Source organism: Schistocerca nitens, chromosome 10 (genome assembly GCF_023898315.1).
Source record: "Schistocerca nitens isolate TAMUIC-IGC-003100 chromosome 10, iqSchNite1.1, whole genome shotgun sequence".
NCBI lineage: Eukaryota > Metazoa > Arthropoda > Insecta > Orthoptera > Acrididae > Schistocerca > Schistocerca nitens.
This window is the reverse complement of record NC_064623.1, coordinates 126,722,172-126,749,137: the sequence shown is the minus strand read 5'-3', so window position 1 is coordinate 126,749,137 and position 26,966 is coordinate 126,722,172. Positions and strand designations below refer to the sequence as shown.

At 40.7% G+C, this 26,966-nt stretch overlaps 1 protein-coding gene across 6 annotated transcripts in view; it reads left to right on the top strand.

Moving 5' to 3' along the window:
- The window catches only part of LOC126210075 (spectrin beta chain), a 483,285-nt gene that overhangs the window by 360,665 nt on the left and 95,654 nt on the right, over nucleotides 1-26,966 (top strand). For all 6 annotated transcript variants that reach the window (XM_049939199.1, XM_049939197.1, XM_049939200.1 and 3 more), the window contains exons 12-20: nucleotides 1,154-1,345; nucleotides 2,877-3,077; nucleotides 8,684-8,896; nucleotides 8,988-9,134; nucleotides 13,099-13,290; nucleotides 16,285-16,473; nucleotides 18,289-18,453; nucleotides 21,441-21,680; nucleotides 23,609-23,821. In XM_049939199.1, the coding sequence (XP_049795156.1) occupies nucleotides 1,154-1,345; nucleotides 2,877-3,077; nucleotides 8,684-8,896; nucleotides 8,988-9,134; nucleotides 13,099-13,290; nucleotides 16,285-16,473; nucleotides 18,289-18,453; nucleotides 21,441-21,680; nucleotides 23,609-23,821 (1,752 nt within the window). The remainder of the gene's footprint in view (nucleotides 1-1,153; nucleotides 1,346-2,876; nucleotides 3,078-8,683; nucleotides 8,897-8,987; nucleotides 9,135-13,098; nucleotides 13,291-16,284; nucleotides 16,474-18,288; nucleotides 18,454-21,440; nucleotides 21,681-23,608; nucleotides 23,822-26,966) is intronic.

Here is a 26,966-nt window from a genome sequence, read left to right as displayed (position 1 = left end):
TTCTTTAAAACTGAGGGCCAATCTTTGTCTTTTATGAAAATGCAGATTATACTCATGTATGTTGATGGTAATTAGCTAAAAGTGAAAAAATGAATTTTAAGGAGACAGGTGGCAAAACAAGATGGGAAGTAAAAATATCCCAGCTTGCTTTGTCCCAACCTTTTTGGGCAAGGCTTCCAATTCAGTTCATCGTGTAGCAGTAAATGAGTTATATAGTTGTTAATTTTACGCAAAAAAATCTCAAATGAAATAAAATAACAAAAATAATCAATTATTGATAATATAGTGTGTGTGTGTGTGTGTGTGTGTGTGTGTGTGTGTGTGTGTTTTTCCCCTGCTGCCATTTGATGAGTTGATTTTTTTTTTTTTTCCCCTGTCCATTTACATTATATTATCAAATGAAATAAAGTGCAAGATTGGCTACAAGATTTTCATTTCCTGTGTCAGTGAAAAACTTCCACATTTGTGCTTGCACTGTAAATAGAATACTTTAGTATGTTTATGACTGTACTGTGGTGTTAAAATGACACATTTTAATTCATGGTTCTAAGGTATATTCAGGCATCAAAGGTCATATTATTATATGTTTATGTAACAGGTGAAACAAAATAAAATTATTGAGACTAGTGGCAGTTACAGTGTAATTTCACATTTGCATCTATTTTTTAAATTCTGAAACAGTCACGGTATAGATCAAATTGTGAGAGGAGGTAGTAATGTTGCAACTGAATACCCTAGGGTCATCTGTATTCTTTCACTTTTCACACAAATTTGACATTTTTCAATGTGGATAAGTTTTGTAATGATCACTGTAGTGAAACTAGACCTGAAAGTATGTAAATGCCTGTATAAGCGAAGGAAGGGCAGCTCAGTCAGACCCCAGGATGAGGGGACCCACCTGTAGCGAGGAAAAGGCCATGCCTGCCATTGTTGATATTTAATCTGCAGTACCATCATGTCTTTCACAGCTTTCTAAAACTGACCCACTTCCAAATACCCCTGTTGGAAGTTTGGGCCCCGAAACTTCACACTTGAATTGTGTTGCGAAATTTTTACTCTCATTACAATTTGTGCCGAGAAATTTTTCGGAGCAGGAAATACTGTACAAATAATTGTTGCTCTCTGTCAGTAATTTTTCTCTCCTCATTCATAGGACGCATATGCCGAACTCGTCAAGTTGGCCGTTGAACGGAGAGCGCGCCTGGAGGAGAGCCGCAAACTGTGGCAATTCTACTGGGACATGGCCGACGAGGAGAACTGGATCAAGGAGAAGGAGCAGATTGTCTCGACAGGAGATATCGGACACGACCTCACCACCATCAATCTGCTGCTTTCCAAACACAAGGTAAGGACCTGACTAGTTATCTCCGGTGGCTTGCATGCTGCCCTCTGTAAGGAAACAGTGGTCAGCAATTGTCTCACACAACCAAGTGACAAAATCGAGAGTAAATATTTACTGCATGAAAAGGAAAAACATGTTCCCAGGTGTGTGGTTTGGAGACAAGAGCCCACTATCCTACTTCTGCGATGACTAAAGTGCCTGTACAAGACTAGTAGACACTGCTTGCCGAAAAGGAAAAACCACCCACATAAGTAATCGGAGGACACAAAATGAAGAAATAAAAACACACAATTGAGGGCAAAGGAGAAAGAGTATTCAGTACTTCACATTTTGAAGAAAACTGCTGCCTGTGCAGAAGACTGCACTTTCCATAGCCAGCCTTATTGTGCTCATTCGCACAGTTTTGGGCAAGCTGCTTAGATGTGTTAGGTTACCATACTCAGACTACTTATAACGGTCAGAACTGTCTCTCCAGCATCTCTGCTGTATTCGTGTGGCGTGATCTGCTAAAACTTAGCACAAAGGGCTACCTTACAACAGAGAACACCGTCTGTGCAAAAATTATCAACTTCTGAATTAATTAGAGTTACAACCAGCAGAAATTGTGGACAACACTTGTATTCCGGGGCACCATTATTGTCTATCTGCTATCCATCATTCTCTCTCATGACACACACAAAATCATGAATCAAATTGTAGTCAAAATTAATTAATGTCATTGCTATCTGCAAGGGCTTGTTACTCTCTAATTAACCTACTTCTGCCATGCCTGGAGGGTGTGGCATCACAAGAAGGCACTGGCCTCTGATTATAATTGGCGGTAAAATATGACCATGAAGATTGTGACTGTCTTATGCTTCGTACTGCTGCACAGCATAAAACTCGCATCAAATGACATATAGCCAGAACAGTAATGGAAATTGTATGTGTGTCATGAAGTTTTCCTACCACTGATGATGTTTGGGGTTGACAAAAAGGGGAAAATGTGTGTTAAGAACACATCTGAGTCTGCCAGAATTCTCACATCTGATTTTTGTATTTATTAATGGTCATTGTGTATAAAGTGTAGTTTTGACAGTAACAGACTCCTAATACCCTAAATTTACTATATATATATATATATATATATATATATATATATATATATATATATATATATATATATATATTGAAAGTACTGATAAAACTTAGTAACTAAGTAATTTTGACAGTTCTGTTGAAAAACTGCATAAAGAAATGCAGATTTGCTATTGAGAGTAATTTAAGTTGCCCTATTAATACTTTTAATTAAGAGTGCAGTTGTTAACTCAGTGTTGTACCCGTACACAATATGCAATAAATCTGGGAACAATGAAAATAGCTCCAGAAAACCAGTCAGTACACTTCTGAAGCTCAAATCTAAAAATATTAAGCTATTAATTGTGTTCACAATTATTGTCTTTACTCCAGCAGAGATTAAGTGACAAGTTGCATAACTCTTCTCCACCATATGCTACTGTTGTTACTCTTATTGATTACCGATTTCTCGCCGCAGGCTCTGGAGAATGAGATCAGCAGCCACGAGCCACAGCTCATGTCTGTCGTGGATGTCGGCCGGGACTTGGTCGGTCGGCAGCACTTCGGTGCTGCTCGTGTGCAAGAGCGGCTGGATGAGATTCTAGACTCTTGGAATCACCTGCTCGAGCTGTCTGCCTACAGGCGCAAGAGGCTCGAGGAAGCAGTCGACTTCCACCAGGTAAAACGCCGATACAGTTTTTAAAATTTTTTTGTTTTGTATTTATTCTAGGTTAGCTGTCCAGACTATTTCCTCATGTTGGGAATTTAATAATAGTGATGGAAATGCTATAGAAGGTTTCTTTCCTAGGATGTGCCAGGACAGTAAGAAAGTATTCAATTTGTCAAATTGTAGCCAAGCCTTTGTGATTTAGGTGTTCCACAATACCCCCATGGTGAATTTAGAGTTTATTCATAAATCTTTTAATGTGATAAAGACAGCGGGTCACTGTACCTGTGTCTGGGTGTCATGCTGTGCAAAGAAAAAGCAGAAATGTTGCATGTACACTAAACATCTATAATTTTTAAACTGAAAGATGTTAATAGATATACATATATTTCAGGCTTTAGTGAATTCTCCCACGGTCTTCCTTCTTAGTTGTCGAGCATTTCATAATCTAAAGCAGGTGTAATATATAGTTATTTTTCAGTACCAATCTCCCTGGAACTTCTTCAGACTTCCGTAGTTGCACCAGAAACCTATGGTTTTTGTGTCGGAATGACACACCCAAAGTGTGAGCTGGCTATGCCTGCTTTGCATTTGCTCCTGCTGTTTGCTTCTACTAGAGACACTTGTGGATTGATTGACCATTGTACAAGAATAATTGTTGTTTTCCACAAAACATCCTCAGTCTGTAGACATGAATATTATTAACGTAGCGTAGTTATTTCGGCTTTGATGTGGGAAGGAAACGGCTCCTGACAAGATTGGGCAGATCCAGCATGTTTGTCCCATAAGTTCTAGGCTGAATCACAAAAATACAGAATCATTGTTTCAACATACCTCTGCCATAACATGTAATACAGTTGTCTATGTTTCCTTCTGAAGGTGGTGATTTTATAAGTGTTGAAACCATGGTAAAAGGGATTTTAATAAACATTCCAGTTTGTAACTGATTAGCTGTTCATTATTTCTACAAAATGATTTCCTTCTACAGTTGCTGCTCCAGCCACATACAAAATTTTAAAATACTATTGACAGCAGGAAGGATTGAGTTTATTTAACATAATAGTGGTCCTTTTGCAGTGACTAGCAGCCTTGTTATGGAGCATGACAGCCATTTGAAAATTTCCTTTTACTTAACTTTGAAACTATTCCATACTGACCAACAACACAAAAGAGTTGATTGAATGAGAATTTTATTAGCAGCCTCCTATGTGGGTGAATTAATTTCCATAGGATTCTTGTGACAAATTTGTTTGACATCGCCCCCTTCACAGCTACAGTCAAATTTATATGGTTCTTCCTCCTTAAATTGTACCAGATTTTCAAATGTGCCTCACTCTGTGACTAAATCCTGCAACTGCCTATCATTTGTGTAATCAATTTATACAAAAAATTTTATTTATGCATATTACAATGATTTCATTTAAGGTTAGCTGTCAATTCCTGATCAGCTATTAGGTTGAATGTACAATCTACAGTTCAGAAGATGAACAGTCTATGGGTGTACTGCCGGTTCATAGTGTCCATTGGGCACAATATTTAGGTGCACTGATTAACTGAGGTCCTGAGGGTGTGCAGCCAACTCTCGTACCCTCCCACTGCAAGCTGTTCCCTCCGTGGTCTGTACTTGAGGATGCATGTCAGCACCCTTTGTGACTTAGGTTTCCTGGTCACCAGATCATTTTCTTTGCTGAGTATAATGTTAATTAGACCCAGTGCTAGTACCCAAGCCTTGCTGAGATTATAGTCACAGTTGAGAATGATAGGATTTTGATGGCTTCTCTAACAACGTTCTTCCAGTATTTGAAGGTCTGTGCTCAAATCCATGTATGATCATATTCCATCACATGATTTTCTCACAAACAGTGCTCTGACTGCTAACTTGTTGGTGTACATTTAGATGACATCAGGGCCTCGTCCTCCTTGGAAGTGCTCCATGTGCAAATTTGCAAACACTAGCAAGAGTGGGCTGCCCATTGTAGCTCCATCTATTTTCTCGAAATGTTCTCTCTTAAATAGAAAATACGTATTGATTAGGACATGCTTGAAAAGATTGTTGGTCTTCTACTCAAAATTGTGATTGATGTTCTAGACTCTCATAAAGGCAACCTGGTGAGTAACAAAACAGTGTCAAAGCTCACCACAGTATCTGAGTTCTTAGACCTGTAGTTGTTGAGACATTTCACAAAACCTGCAAAATTGTGGATGTAATGTGAGCACCACATTTTCGCGAACCTTCGTGAATCCATAAAATCTTGGCGGCACAGGTCCTTGTAACAATTTCTTGATGACCCCCCTCTGGCAAAGAAGAAAGAAGACAACCATTCCTGGATGTCTTGCTCAAGAGAAGAGCAAATGGCACCCTCACCAATGGTGGGTATTGGAAGGAAACATGCACTGACCTGTATTTGCATGTAGATAGCTACCACCGCCCTGTGCAGAGGAATGGGCTACTAAAACACTAATACACAGGGCATAGACAATATCAGACACAGTGTGTCTGCCCCAGGAACTGGAACACTCAGAGCGGTGTTAAAAAGGGTAGGCAGAATGGCTTTTTAGCTCCACCACTACAGTACAGACTGTTGAGATAGAAGAAATCCCATAGGCAGAGGTAGCCACAGAGTTCATACTATACGCAGGCACACTGCCAGGAAAAGTTGGGTTCATACTGAAAGAGCACCATGTAAGATTTGTCTTTTGCCTGCCCAGTAAAACATGGATATTATAGGGGAGTGTGGAAGGCCAGGGTATATCAAATTGTGTGCCAATGTAGTAAGTCATATATTGGATGAACAGTGCGCACATTTCTAGATCGAAACTGAGAACACCAGTGGCACACTTGAGTAATGTATCCCAACAAATCTGTAGAGCACTGTTCGGCAGAAAATCATTCAATGAAATACGACCATTCCAGGATTTAAGTACAGGCTTCCAAATACTGGGAAGGAGTCAGTAGAGTAGCCATCGAAATTCGCATCAGGAATAATTATATAAGAGGTGTCCAAAAAGAAACAAGCCGGAGGCATAATTTCAGAAACCAGCACCTGTATGTTAAAAGTATTGACCCTGGCTGTTAAGACACCTGTCCCACTGACACAAGGCAGTGAATGGCTGTGATGTTAACCAGTTCTGCACATACAGCTGAACATCATCGTCTGAGGTGAATCATTATGCTGACGTTTTTCCTTGACCCACTTCCTGCAGCACAGGACAAAAGTGAATACCCAGTGTTACTCGCAAGCCTTGACCATCATTCGCCAAGCGATAAGATCAAAATGACAATGGCAATCTCGCCAGTGGGGTCATTCTGTTCCACAACAATGCAAAGCCTCATACGGCCAACACAGACGCGGCGCTCCTGCAGAAATTTAAATATTATGTTCTCGGCCATCCCCCATACAGTCTGGACCTCTCTCCCTGTAATTACGCCATTTTTGGGCCCCTTACAAAGCCTCTGAGGGGCAAACAATTCACCTCGGACGAAGACGTCCAGCTGTATCTGTGGAACTGGTTAACATCGCAGCCCCGGGAATTTGGAAACAGCCATTCACCACCTTGTGTCACAGTGGGTTGTCTCAACAGCCAGGGTCAATACTTCTTACATACAGGTGCTGGTTTTTTTAATTATGCCTCCGGCTCGTTTCTATAATCTCAGCAAGACCAGGGAACTAGCACTGGGTCTAATTAAGAAGACTCTCAGCAAACACAACAATTTTGCAACTGGGACAGACAGAGCAGTTAAATCGACGCTACAGCAGACTCTGGTGCGAGCATCTCCACGAGTGCTGTCGCACATCTGCGGGTGCAGACTGTAGAGGGAACAGCTTGTGGTGGGAGGGGATACTCGTTGGCCATGCACATTCAGGAGCTCAGTTTGTCAGCACACCTGCCAATGGTGCCGTGTTTGATCGCCGGAATATTGTACCCATTGGACACTGGCGGACTGGCAGCACACCTGTGAACTATTCGATCCACAAATAAACCAGGGGGAACTGAAGAATCACTTTAAGTTATTTTAGATACCAAAACTCGCAAGTATTTTCTGTGAATGAGTTCACGACATATTTTGTCAAACCATGACAACAAATAAGAGGAAATTAAGATGTTCACAAATTATAGATTGATGATATTAAAGTGAATCTGTTTTACTTAAAGTATGTCATTGTTGGCACAGTTTTAGTGCAAGATGTATGATATTTGTAGTGGACTGACAAGGCAGCCAGTCCACAGAGACGGGTAGCCGAAAGGGCACACGTACACACACGCCGACTGGCGCGAAGTCTGGAACAGGATTCGTAATCAATGTGATAAAGAAAAGAACGTAGCTACTAGAACACTTAACTTTTATATCGTCCTTTGGTATACAGCATTCTTGATGATACAAGTGAGACTATCTTGAGATACATGCAATGGTACAAATGGCGCCTTGCTAGGTCGTAGCCATGGACTTAGCTGAAGGCTATTCTAACGGTCTCTCGGCAAATGAGAGAAAGGCTTCGTACGTGTAGTCGCTAGCAATGTCGTCCATACAACTGGGGCGAGTGCTAGTACGTCTCTCGAGACCTGCCTTGTGGTGGCGCTCGGTCTGCGATCCTGACAGTGGCGACACGCGGGTCCGACATGTACTAATGGACCGCGGCCGATTTAAGCTACCACCTAGCAAGTGTGGTGTCCGGCGGTGACACGAGAATATTTCTGTCTGAAAAATTGTTTCCAGGTTTTAGGACTCTTTATGCAAGTCATTTGAATGAAATCGTGCAGGCTTTGATATGGACTTCTTCACATTTTATTAACACTTTCTACTCAAAGTGCAACCCCCCACCCCAATATGAGGTCCAACTTATGACTTCTACAAACATGTCACATGTCATATCGCTCCCTCCCACCAAGAACGTGGTGTCAAAGATTTTACATTATAAAGTTACTCCAGTGGTTTCAACATTTACATTTTAATAGAAAAGGTCATCAGTTTCAAATCGTTTTCAGTTTACCATATTCAAAGTCTTCAGTGATCCATATTAATATGACTAATAATGATTGTAATAAGAATTACTAGTGTAGTCAGTTACACAAATACCACGGAAATTATACGTGGCAACTCTGTAATATCACTTGAGAATGAACAATAGCACTGGGTGAGTTAATCTCTCTGTTCCTAAGGAACTGCAACCTCACTCACCTGTGGGCAGGCTGTTGCTCAATGGACTTGGGAGCATTGGTATTTGCTAAGTCAGTTTTAAAAAGTGTGGCATTGCTGTCTTGTTGGCTTGTAGAGTACTCAGTAGTATATGAAATTGTGAGTGTGGTCTTCAAATTTATATTGGAAGAGCAAGTCTGCAATTTGAGCTGCTCCTCCACTGCTGCAGTGTGGCTTCTCCCACCCCCACCATTGCCCCTTTCCCTGCTCAGTTGATTCGGTTGTCAGTGACCAAGTTTTATTGCTTGCACCTTGCAAGCTTACTTCCAGTATGCTCCACTTTGTGTTCACACGACCTTTCCGTGGTGTGTGAAGAAGAAAACACTGCCTGAAAAATTATTGTGTACACGAAACATGTGTTGTCAGTGTTTTTCAGTTTTGGAAATCCCACAAAAGTTGTGACCGTGTCCGTTTTTTCCAGTTCTTCGCAGATGCGGACGACGTCGACATTTGGATGTTGGATACGCTGCGGCTCGTTTCTAGCGAAGATGTCGGCCGTGACGAAGCCAACGTGCAGTCATTGCTGAAAAAGCACAAGGACGTGACGGACGAGCTGAAGAACTACGCGGGAGCCATAGAAGCCCTGCACCAGCAGGCGTCCCAGCTGGGAGAGCAGGACCGCCAGGCTCCACAGGTAAGCCACGGTGTGCAGTGTTATTAAGTAATCTAAGTGACCAAATTAGACTGTGAATTCGTCGTCCTGACTGCTTGTAAATTGCTCACAGGTTGTCGAAAGGCTGGCCAGCATTGACCACCGCTACAAAGAACTCCTGGAGTTTGCCAAACTCAGGAAGCAGCGGCTGCTTGACGCATTGTCTCTGTACAAACTGCTCAGCGAGTCAGACGGTGTCGGTCAGTGGATAAGCGAGAAGGTGAGCGATGTGTTGTTACTGGTGCAGGTGGAGAGCTTACATTGATTGAGGCAGTTATAAGTTAAATGATATAATTTTGTGGAGGGAACGAGAGAAAATAAACATTACATAAAATTAATTTCACAAGCTGTGATAGTCGCAAATTAAAATGGTGATCCAGGAAGTGTAGGATAAATTTCTTTTATTTCTGTTAATGATTGCAAAAGTTTTGGTCCTCAGACTATTGGTTTCGGTCGACAGTGACAATCTTCAGATATACAGCAAAACGTGGGAAATTAAAAAAAAGTGGCAGACAGTTTACATGTTGAAACAAAAAGGTCTGCCATATTGAAAAGTATTAAACCAATAGATTCTGAAATATGTACTTAAAATCTGACAAAATATACAGGATTTTACATCATCTCATAATGTAATGAGACTGCAGTGGTATCATCACAAAATACTCACACAAACAGGTTAGGATCATTATGTGTATTTAAAATATTGTGTGCGCTAGACCACAGTGCCAGCGGAGTCACACTGTTAGTAGCACTACTATTCACAACAAACTGCAGTTCGGTAGCCACAACCTAAGATTGTGGCGTAAGCTCATTGGATGTGTCTGCTGTACGTTTACACGCATTCGTTAATTATAAAATTGTACAGAATGCAATAAAATGAAGAAGCCAATAGATAAAGTCTATAGTGAGCTTACCAAGTGTATAAGTCATTACAGTGGGGAAAACGTAAAAAATTAAGAGCACAAATAAAGTTAAATTTAAAAATGTTGTAAAGGAAATGATTAAGTGACCGCATGTGATTGACATGCTCTTGTGGTCAATTTAATTAAAAATATCATGTGCCTACATAAGATAAAATAGCTGGGGAGAGGAGTGAAATGGATGAAAACAAGACTAAAGTAAGTAATAAGTGTTCTCTGTTGGCATAGTAGCCAGAATGCAGCATAGGCAAGAAGTTGGAGGAACTTAACCACCAGAGGGCTTGTCATATCTCGCGACACACTGTTCTGAGAAAAGTATAATAAAATATTGTTTTAAGCTGTAAACTGTCTGCTAGTAGTATTTCATTTCCCATGTTCTGCTACACATCTGATGAAGGTGGTCATTGCTGACCGAAACCAGTAGTCACAGGACCAAACTTTTCTGATCATTGATGGAAATAAAAGAATTTTATTCTCCATAAATTTAATAAATTTTGTTGACACTTAAGTGTAAAAAGAGTGACTTCAGTCAGTAACATATGTTTCTCATATCACATTGGCATGTATCTTACTGCCCTGTACAGTACATCAAGTAGGATGTTGGAGGTGGACATTAGGGGGGATTGCTTATTGTGCTTTCAGTGAGACCCTCGAAGGATGGAGTAATTCTTTGGCAATCTCTTTGGCAACATAGGTGGGTTGCAGAAGTTAGAAGATAATGGAAACTGATATTTCAGGGCAAATGCAGGAGGGTGGGGGTTGGGGGAGGGAAATGGGGAGGGGGGGGGGCAGGAGCTGGTAAATAAGAGAGCCAATTTGTGTGTGTGTGTGCGCATCTGGAGGCAGATGCGAAAGGCAATACGAAGTCCTTTCTCCAACATTGGTTAATCAAAGTATGCTGGGCTATCTTGCTTCTTCGCGTGGGCCCTGTATTGCCGTTGGACTTTGGTATGTTTTAGAGATGGGGGATCCGCTCTTGAACTAATTCATAGAGTTCAATCTTTCAAAGGAGTGAACAATCAGTGATTCAGAAAAAAAGAACGGTAGCTCCAAACGTTTCCCACGGCAGAGAGAGAGAGAGAGAGAGAGAGAGAGAGAGAGAGAGACGGAGCATATCAGCAGCGCCTCTGCTGGTCAGAGCACAGTGCACGCCACACAACACAGCCAGCGCCGGCCTCTGCCCTGCTTCTACCTTGGCTGCCTGCATTGTGCAGTGCCCCATTGGATTTTGTGTTTCACATATGCCGGGCAGTCTCTGTGCGTCGTCTGCCGTGTGCACTGTGCAGTGTCTGGCGCAGCTTAACTTCGCATCGCACTCTGTCGGCGATCGTTTCAGTCGCACGTCCTGCCCTCTGGGCAGTTGATGCGAGCAACAGGACAGAGAGCCACCTAGCGGATAACATTGGAACTACTTGCAAAAACCGGCTCGCAAGGGAACGGACGATTTGGCTCCGAGCGGGTGAGTTCACCGCTTCCCCCACCCTCGGAGCTCGCCCGCTCAACGCTCACCCCACCGTCTCGACTCTAGCCAGAGCGTCGAGCAAAGCGACTCTGGTGTCACTCTGGTCTCTGCGGTCTCAGCTCACGCAGTAATAAAGCTCGCGGCTCGACCTGCTCGACTCAGCGCCTCTGCATCGGAGTTTGTCCCCACTGGATATTGTTCTTCGTAGTAATACCGCTATGTATATTACATTATTATGTTATGTATACATCAATTGTTTTTATTTTATTTTTATTTGTTTAAACTGATTAGATTAGGTTCCTGATGACTCCTCTTACTATAGGATTTTTATTATGGACACTCGAATTTACGCTTTAATTACGAGCGAACCGATAAACGTATCGCAAAATGTGATACACCAATATTTTCCTTGTTTTATTCTGCGTAAGGCTATATCCATCACTTTCGTTTTACAGTCAAATTTATATTTTTTTTTCTTATTCTGGTACGGATTTTGCGATTTTAGGCGTCTTCGAAAGGAAAAATATATGGCTTGCGATGTATTTGTATGAGGTTAATGAAATTTTAATACATTATAGCCAAATATATTGTTAATGTAAATCTCAAGTTACAACATTTTCCGATCACCCAAAAAACCACGCTAGTGCAAAATAAATCAATAATCAAAAACTTTGTCATATCGTGGAAATTTCAATAAACAATACAAAATTCTTACTCATTATCTGTGTTACTTCAAAATAGGATCAAATAAGATCAAAATACAGGTATAGTACTGGAATAAACCAAGTTTAAAGGGCAATGTGCCTTTCATTTATTTTCTTTTGTAAATGAGTGGTGAGTCATGAAAAAGAGCTAATTCATTTCAGGGAGTGAACAGTTCTGATCCAATCTCTGAAAAGAACAGTTTTGCCCATCTCTAGTATGTTTATGTAGATTTGTGTAAGGGCAAGCATTCTGGGCAAGAACAATTGGGCATGGGAAGTAACAGCTTAATTTGTATCGGTCAACATTGTGACTGACAGATGTGCTTGCTCATATTTGATATAGAAATGAAGAAATTCTGATGTAATTAGTAACACATTAGTGTTGTATTGAAACCCGACAGCAAGAATAGAATTAGGTAGACAAAAAGGTGTTATTTGTTGTTTAGCATGACCAGCCCAATATATCTTAAATATTAGAAAATATTTTGTCTACCATTATCTGATTATTGTTACAATTTTTGATATTAGCTTTTGCTTAACCTGTGCAATGCCAGAATTTCTCTGGGGGTTTTGCAGTTGTAGGTGGGATGTAGGACTTCTTAAAATTTGCAATAAAATCTGCACAATTAAATACAGGAATTTTTATATTTAATATGTGGATAATATCTAAAATTGATATGAAATGCATATTGCTAAAGTGTCTTCCTTCAGGCAATAAAACATTTAAACATGAATTATTGTTGTAAAAAAATGCCCATATTACATTTGAATTCTGTGCTGAATAAAATTAAAAAATATAAACTTTCCATGTCATATTTTGGAAAATACTGTCACTGAAAGTAACTTTAGGAAAGAAAAGCCTTACAAATAACTTTATGCTTCATGATTATTGTGATTGACACTTTATATTGAAATATTTGGATCATAATAAGGTTGTGTTTGATACTAAAATCACAAATGGGCTAAAAGTGCAACTCTCCCAATATTTGGCAATATTTAAATTTTCGTTTCAGTGACAATTATTTCTGTACATAATTCTTCCGACGACTGTAGTTGCGTGATATCTATTTATTAACAATTGATTGTTCGTGCCTCCAGGACCGCATGCTCCAGACTATGGTTCCAGTGAAAGACATCGAGGACGTGGAGATCATGAAGCACCGCTACGATGGCTTCGAGAAGGAGATGAATGCCAATGCGTCCCGTGTTGCAGTTGTCAACCAGCTGGCTCGCCAGTTGCTGCATGTGGAGCATCCCAACAGCGAACAGATAGTTGCACGGCAGAACCAGGTGATGTTTATTATGACGTTAATTACTTTTGTCATCCAAATATGGAACAAGATCCAATTGGCAGGAAATGAAGATTTATGGGCTGGCGGTTTAAAAAATCAGTGGCGCAAAGACCTAAAAATTGGGACAAAAGGACATCAACTTTCAATAATTAGATCAGTATTTCCTTATAATATTTTATGAACAAAGTTGGTACACTGGTACAACTTTACTCAAAAGTGCTGTTCTGTTCATGAACAGTACCAACTTGAAGCTGGTGATATAAAAATTTCCTATTCACTCCAGTGTAAGTCAACAGTATGTTCAAACACTAATTATTATCCTGTAACGTGCATAATCTACAGTTGGGCCGTGTGCACAGATGAATTATTTTTTGCTGCTCAACTTCAGCCACTCTGCACGGTATGCTAAGAGAAGTCTTATCCCCTCAGTGAGCGCAATTTGGGGGGGGGGGGGGGCTGAAGGACTTTTCAGAAAGCAGTGTGGTCGCACTGATAATACGATTAAAGCCATGTGACTTAGTGTCTTTGAAGTATGGAGTTGTGGCTTGTGCTGAGGCCTACTTTTAGTTAATCAGCTGATTGCAACCTTGTGGCGCACTGTGTTCCAAAATTTTTGGTCACTGCCATTGGTACATTCAGAAACTCATTTTGGAAATTTCATTTAGTTGACCAATTTTTAAGTGAACGTACATGGTATTTCGAATTGGTAATAGTGGCAAAAAGTCTGTACATTTGATGTCCCGTGTAAGGCTTATGTCAGTCGGGTCACTGCCCACTACAAATTGAGGACATCCTGCGTAAATCTGGCAACACTAAGCAAAGCCTCAATTAGTATATGTAATCCTGTCAGGAGTGCTAATTGGAAAATTCTGATATGCCTAATATTTGTAAATATATAGCAATTTTGTGAGTGTATTAAGATTTAATCTCATAAGTTTTGTAATGTATCATAGAGATATAGATTAGAATATTCAGGATATATTAAGAAAGTTAAAAGATCTGTAGGGAAACTTAAAGAAATAAATGTTGAACTTTTGCTGTTATATTGATAGCAGCCATAGTTTCAGTTATGTCCAGACAGTCATCCAGAGAGTCATCTCCCCCTGCACACTAAACCGAGTCCAGTTGGGAGGCAACCTAGTACTTTTACTCATAGTACATGTTGAAGGCAGTTGCATCTGCTGATGGAAATATTGTGCATAAAATTTGAATACTCAATCCAGAGGAAATGTATCTTCTAAAAACGTAATTTGTTTAACGATTCTGCCTGTAATTTTATTTTGCAAACTCACAGAAGTGTATCATTTAATATAAATTTTTTTTTAAAGTACTTTTGTTACTGATTGTGATGATGACTTTTTGCAGCAGAGTATTCCATTTAGAATCTGAAGAAAAATTTTCAGGAAGAATTGTACGAGTAAAGGAAATGTTACGATAAGCAGATTAATAGAAACATTGTTTCGGAGATAAAGATTTTTGCTAGACAGTTGCCTACTACGTTCTTCCAGAAACTAAGGTTGGTTTTTCTTAAAGTAAAAGTATTCAGCTGGAAAGTAGCAGGGTGTGACAGAGCTATGGCATGCAATCACATGACGGCCATAGAAGTCTATGCTGTTGTCAACAGTGCTCTAGCAGTGGCTGAAGGTGGTGGCTCTTACTCTTTCTTTTGCCAACTGTGACATTCAGTCTGTGATAATCTTTCTTAATGCACGGAACACAGAAGTGTCCAGATGTACCACCTGTTGTATCAGGAGTATGGGCTGTAGGTCACAAGTGAATACGTGCGTTGCCGGTTTGGGAATTTTTCAAAGATCAACAGTATCTGTATTGAAGAGGGCTGTGGGCGACTGTCCATCATTGATGACCTCGTGTAGTTGGTGCAGTAGTGCATTACGGAGATTGTGGTTCTGTGCAGCATTTTCCGTAGATATAGCAATCCTTGCTGTGTGGAATTGTCACTAAGTGCCTGCTGTTGAAGAAAGTGTGCACCAGATGGGTACCGATAAACTTGTTATCTGAACATGAAACTGAATCGCTTAGGGGCAGCATTAACACATAGGAATCAGTACCATTATGACTCGGATAAGCTTCTTGACAGGATCTTAACAGGCGATGAGGTGTATCTGGAAACTGAGCAGCAGCCAATGGATTGGTATCGCACTGGATTTACAGTCGAGGCAAAGCTCTAACAGACTGCATTGGTGCGGAACGTGGTGTGCGCAATGTTCTTGTGTAGAAGGGCATTTTGTCACTGGTGTCGTGCCCGGAGTTGAAACAGCGAACACAGACCATTATCGTGTAACTCTGGGAAACTGATACTTTCCAGTCACAGTGAGAGGTGTGATATACTCAGTGGAAGTATTGTGCAGATTTGTGACACTGCTCTCCCACATACAATGTGGTGCACAACAGCTGTTCTGAAGGAGTTTAGCAGGGAATTGGTTGACCATTCTCCGCACAGTCCCAATCTTGCTCCCAGCAGTTTCCATTTTTCCTTGTGCCCCAAGATGTTCCTGTCTTTTGTTCAGCATTTTCACAATGACAAAGAGCTGAAAAAGACTGGCAGACTTTTACAACACAAGAATACAAAAATTGGTCCCACAGTATGACAAGTGTCTCAATTCTGGTGCTGGTTGTGTCAAAAAATAGCTCTAAGAGTGCTATATGTACTGCCAGTAAAGTTTTTGATGTAAGCTTGTTTTCTTTTTTAAAAAAATAGGCAAACTTATTTTCTGGATGACCCGCTCACTTTTATGTTGTGAACTGAGTATGTCGTGAATGAGGACACTTCCCAAATATGCTTTACTTCACTTTGACATCATTTTTTATTTGGCGTGTAGTGCTCGGTCAAATTTGCAACAGCATTTTTCAAATTACTTAAAAGTTTACTGCCTACTGTCTATAGTGGTTACCTATTAAGAGTTTACTGTTAACAAACCATTGTCGCTCCACAGAAATTTTTCATAAACTGAATGCGTATATTTGTTTACAGTTGAACCACGAATGGGCACAGCTACGAGAGAAAGCAGAAGCAAAGAAAGAGGAACTGAACTCTGCGCATGGAGTGCAGACATATCACATCGAGTGTCGGGAGACCATGTCCTGGATCGAGGACAAGAAGCGTATTCTCCAGTCGACGGACAGTCTGGAGATGGACCTCACTGGCATTATGACACTTCAGGTGAAATTAATTGAATTTTGGTTAAAAGCTCTCGCACAATTAGTGAAATAATTTTTCTCAAATAACCTTTTAAGTAAAATCAGCCTCCCTCTTCTTTCAATCCCTCTTTGGAAATATGAGAGTTTTCCTTCACAGAATTTTTTTATGGTTTGATTCAAAGTGTTGTTTTATTATTATTATTATTTTTATTTATTTTTTTATTATTCTTTTTTATTTGGGGGGGGGGCTGTAATATGAAGGTTGTCGATTCAATTAAATATTTACGGTTTACAGTAAACAAAATTACAATTATCAAAATATCCACGGGTGTGCTGCCGGTCTACAGTGTCCAACGGGCACAATATTTCGGCGATCATACATGTCGCCATCATCAGGTGAACTGACGGACTGAGCTCCTGTGAACGTGCCGGCACGGAGATCCGTACGCTATGGCTGCTCAGAGCAGCCATAGCGTACGGATCTCCGTGCCGGCACGTTCACAGGAGCTCAGTCCGTCAGTTCACCTGATGATGGCGGCATGTATGATCGCCGAAATATTGTGCCCGTTGGACACTGTAGACCGGCAGCACACCCGTGGATATTTTGATTATCAAATACGCCGGGAGAAACTCAAGAATCACAAAATTACAATTGACAGAAGATGCAGAAAGCATAACAAATACCCTAGAAAAATTGCTTGCACAGCATTTTTTGGTCCTCTTCTAGAGTATTACTGAGCAGTTTTATATCTTTACCAGAGAGGATTGACAGACAAGAAAAAGTTTGAAGAAGAGCTGCTCATTTTGGGTTATCAGGAATTGGGTGTGAAAGTATCACTGTTACAATCAGGGAATTGGGATGGCAGTAATTAAAATAAGGGCAGTTTTCATTATGTTAAAGCCTTTTTACAGAATTTCAAACTACTACATCATCTCCCAAATACCAAAATATTTTGTTGCCCGATATGTGCATACAGAAGTGTGAGCATCACAATAAAATGAGGAATAAGTGTTTTCATAAAAAGATTTAGGTGTTCATTTTTCCCATACATTGTTCAAGTGTGTAAAAATAGAGATACTGATTGAAAGTAGCCCCTAGCATTCTCCGCCAAGTGCTTAGTAATTATACCCTCTAAGAACTCACTCAGCGTGGTGGCTGACACAGAAGTCTGAAGTCTGTATGATATTTGACAAATATATTCACTCACTTCCATATACTTATGATGTACTTTTTGTCAGTACACTGGCATTGTTGTAGCCACACTGTTTCCGTATTGTCGCTGTGCGATTTTCGATCACGTGTAGAGGACATCCATTTCCAAGTATAGCTTAGTTTGAATACGTAGCCTCGCAGAGTACTGTGCTGTCTGATAGATAAGGCTTATTTGATTGGCTGTGCTGACAAAACTGTAGCACAGACCGATGTTGTTAGACTTCTTTTGAAACGCCTACTTCTGTCAACCACCATGTTGAGCGACTTCTTAGAGTGAATTATTGATATGTGTGAATTCAAAGTAATTGTGTAACTGCAGAAAAGGATAATGTTTGTCACATCTTCATCTTCCTTCCTCTTCAGAATAATAAATGGTTTAATCTTATCTTATTGACGTAATTTTGCTGTGTCAGAAATACTATTTCTTTTTGGGCCAGTTTTAGGAGTATCACTTTAGATTGTGCTGCTATTTCTGTGTTAATTTTGTCGTTCTCAGTGTTTTTGGTCAGAGCATACTATGTTGAATTTTCAGTACATTAAGGATATAATGAGAAAAGTCAATTTTAGTACTTTTGCATCCAGTACATTCCTGGAACTTACCGTGCGTTGCATGTCGTGTTACAGCGTCGGCTATCTGGCATGGAGCGTGATCTGGCTGCTATTCAGGCCAAGCTGGACTCCTTGCAGCAGGAAGCAGAGGCGATCGGAGCCGAGCACCCTGAGGAGAGGGAGCTGATCCAGGAGAGGATCGACCAGATCAAGCTCGTCTGGGAGCAGCTGACACAGATGGTGAGTAGCTGCAGCAGTTACTGTCCACCATGAGACTGAACGTTGCCTGGTGGTGTCATGGGCGTGTGATGCATGAGGGCAGTATATAAGCAGAGCGGGAGAATCATTAAAGTGTCAGTACTAGTTGCATAAGTGACATCGAAATAGAACACATTTTTATGGCCCAGCGATTGGGACGAGCATTTGAATATGGTGAGTCTTCTCTGCTGTACATGTGCTGCTGTTATGGGTGTCTGTGGAAAATGGGTGAAGGATGGTGAAACCTCGAGTAGGTGGCAAGGTGCTGGATGTCGATACCTCATCACAGAATTTGGTCAGAGGCTTGTCCGACATATGAAGCGGGATCTGTGCCAGATCCGACGACAGAGTACAGTGCCAGAGTATGTAAAAGTGTTTTGGGGTATGCTGTTTGCTGCACATTGGTGAAAATGGGTCTCTGCAGCAGATCACATCTACTTCTTCCAGTATTGACCGAACAACACTGTCAACCGAGATTGCAGTGGGCTCAGGTTAATTGAGATTCGACCTTGGATCGACACAAACTTGTTGACAGGTCAGATGGATAACATTTCTTGTTCTACCAGGTTGAGACAGCTGTGTTTAGGTATGCTGTCATCCAGGTGAACAGCTGTTCGAAATGTGTACCGTGCTGTGGATAAAGGCTAGTGGGGTCTGTGTTATACTATGGGGGACATTTGCCTGGGCTTACGTGGGGGACGTGGTAGTTGTGACAGGTGCCATGATGACAGGGAGATATTTGAACACTATTGTGGACTACCCGCATATCTTCACATTTGATGTTTCCTTTTATGGTTATTGCGTGTTTCAGCAAGAGTTTTGTCCAGAATTGTGCTGTGGTTTGTGGAGCAGGATAGTCAACTTGCATTTGTATTGTGTCCACCGAATTTGCCCAGTCTGAACCCGATGGACTACATCTCGGGTTCTTTAAGGGACGAGCATTGCGCCCACAAACCACCGACTCGTAGCTTAAGGAATTACCTGACATTTGCATAGACACCTAATGTGACATTCCTCTGGAAACCTTCCAAGGACGTATCAAATCCATGCCGTGCCAAATTACTGCCTCATTGCATTCCTACGGTGGACCCACATGTTATTGAGCAAGTCACCATAATACAGTGGCTCATCAGTGTACATTTATGTCTGTGCTTTGGAAGCCACCATTCATTAGTGTAGCAGTACTTGTGGTACTTGATTTACCCAGGAATATAAAGACTGTTTCAGAAATATTTTTACAAACTTTGGGAAGATGTTCCTTACAGCAAAACTAGAAAAAAGTCGATATAAACATATCTCTGAATCCCTGGCTTATTAATGAAAGTTGACATTTAGGGGGTTTCCATGCACAACCCAATAATTCCACTTACCTATGCACCCATTTGACTCACCATATCCTAGATGGTGTTGTGTTGCCAGGGAGGCTTCTTCACATTCATCATTCTTCTGTCCTGAACATGCTTATTTCCATCATGGCAAGATATTCATTTCATGAACAGTCAGAAATGTTTTTTTACGTATAGCTGTCCAAATGAAAATGGACACGAGGCAGTAACAGGCGGCATTTCCAGGCCGAAGGCAGCTGAGTTATCCAACCTTTGGCACTGTGTATCGTCGTGTTGCTGAGACAGGATCCATAGCACTACAGACCGTTGACTGACAAAAAGACCACATGTTGCTCGTACGTCTGGACGGAAGAGCAAGTCCTGTGGGCAGCCGACAAGTAGCCAGGTTTCAGTGCAAGACAAGTGGCGTTGGCATGTGGTACATCTCCTCCTTCGGCACGGAGTATACTTCTTGAGGAGTACGTGTCATCTTCAACATGTGCAGGAGCTTACGCCTGCTGATCACCCACTCGGGAGGACTTCTGCTGATGGTTTGTTGCACAGGCTGTCAGTGAGCAGTTTGCCTCTTCACTCATTTCAGTCTCTGTGTTAAAGATGGGCTAGGTAGTACCCTTTATATTGACTGTAAGGAATGGCGGCATAGAGGATCACCAGTTCCATGGCCTGTACCTTCCACCAATCTCAGTCCTTTAGATTATCATCTCTGTGGGGACCTGCAGCAGACCACCCTCATGCAGAAACTAATCATCAGTATGCCGTGGAGTCCTGGAAAACCTTTTGAAACTTTTGGTGTATCTGAAAGGGTGCAACAGCCCATGATTCGACAGGTGTGTGCATCTTTATAAGCACGAGGACAACATTTTGAGCATTTGTTATGAGTTTGTGTTGATGAGCTCTAATCACCAAAGTGTAAACTTTCATTAGTAACACGAAAATGGATTTTTGTGTACGTGTTTGTATGAACTTTTTTGTTCTTTTTTTGTGTAAGGAACTTGTCTCCAAACTTTGTAGAAGTATTTTTTGAAGCTCCCTGTATGTATATTCCTTCTTCTCTAAGTGTCATAGTTTCCCTGAAACGGATGAAGCCATAGTTTTGAACCAACAATTTTACATATGAAAAAAACCTACTTACTAAGCAGTGTCAGGAGAGAACACACACACAAGTTATGGAATGTGCAAGCTTTAAGAGCCAATGGCTCTTCCTCCTGGTAGAAGGGTCATAGGGAAAGGAAGAGGGATGAAGGAAAAGAACTGGCAAGGTATAGGAAATAGGGAGAGTTACTGGATGATAAGTATCCTCTGACTCAGTAATCTGGGCAACTTTTCAGCTTTGATAATGCATCCTCAGATGGATCCTCATTTATATTCGAAAATTTGTAGGAACAATATCATACAAACTAGAGCAAAAAAATTCTATCAACTTATGTGGGGTAGATTAAGAGGAAGAATGCAGATGAGTAAGACTGGCAATCTCAAATACATTTTTGGTCGATTTGTAACTCTCAGAATTTTTTTGCAAAGGATTGTGTTCCATCTTTTGATAATTTTATTCTGTCATCGTACATAACGTTGATTGCCACGGACAACTGCGGCAGTCCTTAAATTTCCTCTCACGGAACACAGCTGAAGGAGCGCGACGCCAAACTGGAGGAGGCGGGCGACCTGCACCGTTTCCTGCGCGACCTGGACCACTTCCAGGCCTGGCTGACCAAGACGCAGACCGACGTGGCCTCTGAGGACACTCCAGCATCGCTGGCTGAGGCGGAGCAGCTGCTGAGCCAGCACCAGACCATCCGCGAGGAGATCGACAACTACAGGGACGACTACACCAAGATGATGGAGTATGGAGAGCGCATCACTGCTGTAAGTGTGGTTGAGGCCATTTTAATATTAATATGCTTCGCTCAAGTAGGTTTATGTTTCACCAGAATCATTGCTGCCCCAAATTCAAATTGCCAAAAAAATTAGTCCTTACCATTAGAAACAAATATTACTAATTCAAAATTAGGCTGTTTGATATCTAAAATACAGTTTTAGGTTTCTGTTAAACTTTCCGGAGGAATGTTTCAAAAATCAAATAACATAATAATGATACACAGTGATTTAATTTTATCCTTACCCATCCTTCGTTGTGGAATGAGGTACCATTTTTATGTACTTCAGTCTAAAAATAATGAGAATTTATTTGGCTTATCAGTCACAATTTACATATTTATGCAGCACATTCACAGCCCTGACAGTGGTGGAATATACCCTTCCGTTAATCTTTCCTCCAGTTCTAAGCATTGAAAATTTTATTAATAAAAAAGAATAAATGTAGAGGGGAAAAGTAATGATGACAAAATAATGTTAATGGTGATCCTAATGTTAAACTACTACAACCCTTCCAATATTTTATTGTAAAACAGGATACTTACCTGCACTAGAGCACTGTTGTTTGTGTTATAATCATCAATTGCACCTTACTGTACATTTTAAAAACACGAGGGGACATATTAGATGGCCAGTACTTATCCTCGGAAGGTAAAATACCTGTTGTGACGCAAAAGGGAGAAAGAAAAGGATTGTAGCTTTCAGAAATGTTAGCCCTTTGCCCGTGAGAAAAAAAGATTAGATTGGGAAGGAGGGACAGTTCATTCAGGCCACAGGTTGAGTGGAACTAAAGAGTTTAAGCCCTTGAGACACAATCTCATTACCTCTGAGCCCTTGCCCTTCACATTTGTCACCTCGCACCCTCACAGCAGCTGGATTCCCTCAACACAGGGTCCGACTGACCCACCTTCCTCCCTCCAGGAGGTAAGTATTGGGCAGCCATTCTATATCCCTGTAATATTACAGTTTTTGCAACTGGTATTTCCGTTCTGTTCTGCGAACTGGTACTGTGAACGGCTGAAAGCAAGGGGAAACTACAGCCGTAATTTTTCCCGAGGGCATGCAGCTTTACTGTATGGCATGGAGAGCTGCATCAAACCAGTCTCAGGACTGAAGACCACAACAACAACATATTTCCATTCGTCATAAATTTTGGCACTCGTAATCAGTGTTTGTCTCGGATACATAGAACTGAGCAGCAATGACTGTGGATGGGATAGATCCCTCATTGTATCATAATCATCACCACCACCTTAGTGATATGCTTCAACAGGACTTGTAGTGAATTTTTATGCAGGCTGCACAAATGGTTTTTTTTTGGGCAGAGCACCACTTTACTAAAAATTAAGCCACCAGCTATAACGTTAAAAAATGTGCAGCCATTTCATTTTTTAAAAGTGTGAATATGTCAGTATTAAAATTATATATCCCATCTCATTTATTGATACCAGTTTTTCTTCGTTCACGTGAAAGTAACTATTTCACACAGACTAAGCTTTGGTAGAAATGAAGAAGAGGCAAGTGTCGGAAAAAAATTAAAAGCAAATGGTGGTTGGATACAAGAACCGTTAGATTTGTAGTCTGACAATTGCCTGTTTAGCCACCAAGTTTCTTACTTACGTGTATTGTGATTTCAGATCATTGTACAATAATAACTCTCATTTAGACTGGTGGCCAATATTTTACTTTTTAGTCGGTTCGCCATGCTATTAGCTTATTATAGCGCTAACTTGAAGGACCAGAATGGAGGTATACAACCTACAGTACCCCACTGCTAAAATGTCGTCGGTGTCAGGTCTTCTAGGGCACACAATCGATCTGCAGCATTTAATGTTGTCAATTTCTCCTGTGCTGTTCCATTATTTACTACACTGTATTTGCAAGTAGACACAGAGACCTGAGCAGACTGTCATGTGCAGGAGCCCTCGACGCAGGACGACCCGCAGTACATGTTCCTGAGGGAGCGGCTTAAGGCGCTGCGTGACGGCTGGGAGGAACTGCACCAGATGTGGGAGAACCGGCAGCAGCTGCTGTCGCAGTCGCTTAACCTGCAGATGTTCGACCGCGACGCCAAGCAGGCCGAGGTGCTGCTGGCCCAGCAGGAGCACGTGCTCAGTAAGGACGAGACGCCGGTGAGTGGAAAATGTTTAGCAGAAATCTGCTCTCGGTCCCCTATTTACAGACTCCTTGTAGTGACGAGAAGTTGTGGAGTTGCGCACACTCTTAAATTTGCTATCCCCAGTCACCTTCTTTGTGTTGTGAGGAACTGAAGGCTATATCCTTGTGTGGAAACACATCTGATGACGCAGAATAGAAACTGAAGCTGTACTTTTATGTTTGTTTTCAGTCGCAATTGAAAATGCAAATAGTCTGCGTGTGCACATTTCACAGCTTCCAGATTATGTTGGCAAAGTGATTTTGAGGAAAAAGGCGGTAGAATATGGCAACATGGTGCAGGTACCAATTGACTGTTCATTACATCACATGAACAGAAACTTTGATATCAGAAGTAAAGACTGCCATAACAGGAGCAAATGTGATGAAGCAGTAAACAAAAATTGCTACTTTAACACACACACACACACACACACACACACACACACACACACACACACACACACACACACACATTTCTTTCATCATAGTGTTCTGTTCATCAGTTTCACAATGTTGAGTAGAAGCTGGTTATTATCCTTGCTCAGCCTCATATAATTTTGAAACTGATATTGGTCCACAAAAACAATTTATTTTTTAAGAAATGCTAAGCTTCCTCTTTCCTTCCGTCTGCTTGTCCATTTGTTTCATCTGTAATAATTGTAGTCATGGGGGACTGGAATTCGATAGTAGGAAAAGGAAGAGAAGGAAAAGTAGTAGGTGGCATATGGATTGGGGGAAAGGAATGATAGAGGAAGCCGCCTGGTAGAATTTTGCACAGAGCATAATTTAAACATGGCTAACACTTGGTTTAAGAATCGTGAGAGAAAGTTATATACGTGGAGAAGACCTGGAGACGCCGGAAGGTTTCAGATTGATTGTACAATGGTTAGACAGAGATTTAGGAACCAGGTTTTAAATTGTAAGACATTTCCAGGAGTAGATGTGGACTCTGGCCTCAATTTATTAGTTATGAACTGTAAATTAAAACTGAAGAAACTGCAAAAAGGCAGGAATTTAAGGAGATGGGACCTGGATAAACTGAAAGTTCCAGAGGTTGTAGAGGGTTTCAGGGGGAAGAGATACAGTAGAAGAAAATGGGTAGCTTGGAGAGATGACATAGTGAAGGCAGCAGATGATAAAGTAGGTAAAAAGATGAGGGCTAGTAGAAATCCTTGGGTAACAGAAGAGAGATTTAATTGATGAGAGGAGAAAATATAAAAATGCGATAAATGAAGCGGGTGAAAGGGAATACAAGTGTAAAAAGAAGAGAGAGAGAGATTGACAGGAAGTGCAAAATGACTAAGCAGGAATGGCTAGAGGACAACTCTAAGGATTTAGAAGTACATTTCACTAGAGCAAAGATATACTGCCTGCAGGAAAATTAGAGAGACCTTTGGAGAACCACCTGTATTAATATCAAGAGCTCAGATAGAAAATCAGTACTAAGAAAAGGGAAAGCAAAAAGGTGGAAGGAGTATATAGAGGTTCTATGCAAAGGAGATGCACTTGAAGGCAATATTATGGAAGTGGAAGAGGACATAGAGGAACATGAGAAGGGAGATATGATACTGCATGAAGAATTTGGCAAAGCACTGAAACACACAAGTCAAAACAAGGTCCCGTGAGTAGACGACATTCCATTAGAGCTACCGATAGCCTTGGGAGAGCCAGCAATGACAAAACTCTTCCATCTGGTGAGCAAGATGTACGAAACTTCAAGAATATAATAATCCCAGTTCCAAAGAAAGCAGGTGCTGATTGGTGTGAAAATTACCAAGCTATCAATTCAATAAGTAACAGCTGCAAAATACTGACTCACTGTCTGGGTTAAGCTACTGGGGTTCTATTACTTAAGAAGTGTTCTAGCTACTCGCATCTCTTCAACAACCTACTCCATGTTCTTGGTCGTTTGTTAACAGTCTGGAGTGTGACACTGTGTCTCACTTTTTTGGGAATCTAGAAATATGAGAATCTGCCTATTGCTCTTGTCCATTGTTCGCATGATATTGTATGAGAGAAGGATGAGCTGTGTTGGTGGTTTCTAAATTCGTGGCTAGAAGCTTTTTCTCTTCAGAAAATTTACTACAGTCATATATAGAGTATGCTCAAGAATTTGCAGCAAATTGACATTGATATTGGTTCGAAATTTTGCTAGTTGGCTCTTCTATCCTTATTACACATGGGAAATGTCTGCCCTCATTTCCAGTTGCTGGGGGTTTCCACTGACAGAGATTTGTGATAAATGCATGGGACCAATTCCTTGGAGTACTGTCTGTAAAGCTGAATTGGGATTCTGTGTTAATCTATCAATTTATTTGTTTAAACTCTTTCAGCTGCTTTTCAATGCCAAGGATGTCTTTCTCTATGTTCTTCATACAGGAGTTTGTGTGGCGGTCAAATGACAGTATAGTCAGTCTGATCTTCCTGCGTCAATAATTTATTAAATGTGAAATTTAAAACGGCTTTCTTTTTACTGTCTTGTGGTACCATACAAGATGAGTAACAAGTGACTGAATAGAAGCCTTAGATTCACTTGATGATTTTATGTAGTACCTGAATTTTCTAGGATTCTTGACAAGATCTTTCACTAATGTAAACGATGGTAGAAATTGTAGGTTTCACATGTCGATCTTTGTATAGATGCACAAAGGTCTTCTGCCTGTTCAGTTTAGCTTTCTTTATTGAACTGAAAGTACAATAATCTCAGATTTCTCAACATTTCAGTCAATTCAGCAGTTAATAATTATGGCAACATTCAGGATGGTAGTTTGTTTGCGAATTAAAGAATTTGAAAGTTTCTTGTTTGAGAACACTGTTATGTTATTTTTATTGTGTTGTTGGCATGTTGTGCATTTAATTTTTGTCTAATATATCCATTTTCTCATTTTGCACGGTATTCATTCCAAACACGGTTAATATGTGATTGTAACATTAAATACACACTTTCCAAACACGAGGTAGTAAGTGTTTCTTGATATTAAGACAGCTACTGCTATTATCCACTGTTGCTACAGAAATTAAAATAAATAAATAAATAAATGCCATGACTGAGCTGCAGTAAGTACACTGTACTTCACAATGACTTAATTTATGATAGAATACTTAAAATTATCAGTATAA